We start from the raw sequence: 1,827 nt of genomic DNA, 5'->3' as shown, positions 1-1,827 counted from the left end.
ATCCTCCTCTCCCTTCCTGCCAAGATCTCTCGTAATACTTTCTTTGGGGATTCCAACCCTTCTGTTTAAAAAATTCTTTGTGTATAGCTAAACAGATACAAATGTGCTAATTCTGCCATTATAGCAGTTATAATGGGTACCTTTGGAACAACATAATGTAGTTCCAAAACAATTCAAATTAATATCTAAAGCCCCCAAAAAGTAAATGGGGGGGTATTTGTAACAAAGTGACCAAAAAAGGGATCTGTATCGTTAAAGACATCTTATGAATTAACAGGAAAAGACAAACGCCTGGATAGAAAAGTCAACAAAAGTATAAACAGGTAATTCACAGAACACAGGCTTCGTAATCAGACAAAACTAAATTCAAATCTGCCATTTTCTATGTGACCTTGGGCAAGTTATTTAATCGAGCCTCAGTTGCCTCCCCTGTAAAATGGGGACAGGCATACCTCACTCATAGGCTATTCATCAGCTAAGGTATACGAATTACTCAGCATTCAGTAAGAACTCAAAAAAACCAGTAGCCATTATTATTATTTCTATACCACACTTCTTGTGTATAAAAGCCCAATAAAATCATAGACTGCAGAAAGGCCAGCACTGTATTATACCCACCCCCCCTTCCCCTCAGGCTGTCCTCTGTAAGCAGATTGTTGAGGTTCTCCCCTGACTTTTTTCAAGGTGCAGACAATATGAGGGTGACTCCTTAGTGACTCACCTCTGGTAAAAGGCAGGGGTCATTCTGCAAAAGAAGGATCCGAAGCTGGGCCTCATTGAGACCAAACAGTCCCTGGTTTTTCAGGACTTGGATGTTGACAGGTATGTGGATATCATGAGAAAGGGTGCAGGTAGACCTAGAACACAAAGGTCTGGATCAGAGGCCCAGATGAAGGAGGGGCCAGACTGTCAAATCCCTTCCCTAAGGTCACTTTCAACTTGCAGGTGAAGTTATACAATTTTCCATGAACCCATGGATACTACAGTCTAATAAGCTCTGATAATAAGAAAGCTGGGATGAAGCAACTCCCCTCCCAGAGCCATTTAATTCTGAATGAGGATGCTTTAAGGCCAAAGGGACCCCCTCCCCCAGTCACCTGCCTTGACAGAGGGTGCCCGTGGGTGGGTTCTGCAGAGGACCGCACTGGGCCTTCTCCACCCCAAGCGGCTGCGCACCCCACCATCCACCAACCTTAAACAGAATGCATGCCTCCTCCCCCCACCCCGCTTTGGGGGGCTAGAGGAAACCGAGGAAGACTGGAGTTAGGAGGCCGCCTCTAACGACCTCTTCCAAATCATCCAGCCCTCAGTTTCCTGGAGTGGGGGGGCAAACTAAATCGCTCTTTCTAAACCTAGAGAGCACAGACTCGCGTCTGTAAAACTGTGCTCAAGTGGGAAGGGCCGATCTCTGGATAAAGGATCCATGAATCTCATGGGGTCCTCAAATGGCCCCCAAAGGGCCACTGGTGGAAATGAACGCAAAAGTCCCAACCTGATTTATCCCGGCCGTGCTGTGGAAGATCTCGAGGGGCGGGGGTAGGGGGGGGAAGAAGCTGTAATCTGGGGCAGGGGGAGGCTGTTGAGAAGTCCAAGTCCGTACGATCTTCCGCCTCATTCCGCAGCTGGGAGCGCGGGGAGGCCTCCCAGCGAAGGACCCTGAGGGGCCCCTTCCCTGGGCTTTCCTTCCGCCCTTCCGGAGGAGGGCGTCAGGCCCGGACCAACGACCCCTTTTCTTACTTCTTAGCTGGGTACCGCTTCCGGCTGGCCAGGCCAGGCCCGCGGCCCGTGCGCCCTGACCGCCGCGTCCCGCCCGCCGCCCCGACCCGT

At 50.1% G+C, this 1,827-nt stretch overlaps 1 protein-coding gene across 1 annotated transcript in view; it reads right to left on the bottom strand.

Moving 5' to 3' along the window:
- ZC3HAV1L (ZC3HAV1 like) overlaps positions 1–1,827 on the bottom strand; it is an 8,811-nt gene that overhangs the window by 6,675 nt on the left and 309 nt on the right. Inside the window, exon 2 of the mRNA XM_024742521.1 lies at positions 722–857. Within this exon, the coding sequence (XP_024598289.1) occupies positions 722–857 (136 nt within the window). The remainder of the gene's footprint in view (positions 1–721; positions 858–1,827) is intronic.

The sequence above is a fragment of the Neophocaena asiaeorientalis genome, unplaced genomic scaffold (genome assembly GCF_003031525.2).
Source record: "Neophocaena asiaeorientalis asiaeorientalis breed wild unplaced genomic scaffold, Neophocaena_asiaeorientalis_V1.1 scaffold598, whole genome shotgun sequence".
In the NCBI taxonomy this organism is placed as follows: Eukaryota; Metazoa; Chordata; class Mammalia; order Artiodactyla; family Phocoenidae; genus Neophocaena; species Neophocaena asiaeorientalis.
The sequence above is the reverse complement of the archived record's forward strand: the minus strand, read 5'-3'. Positions and strand labels throughout refer to the sequence as shown.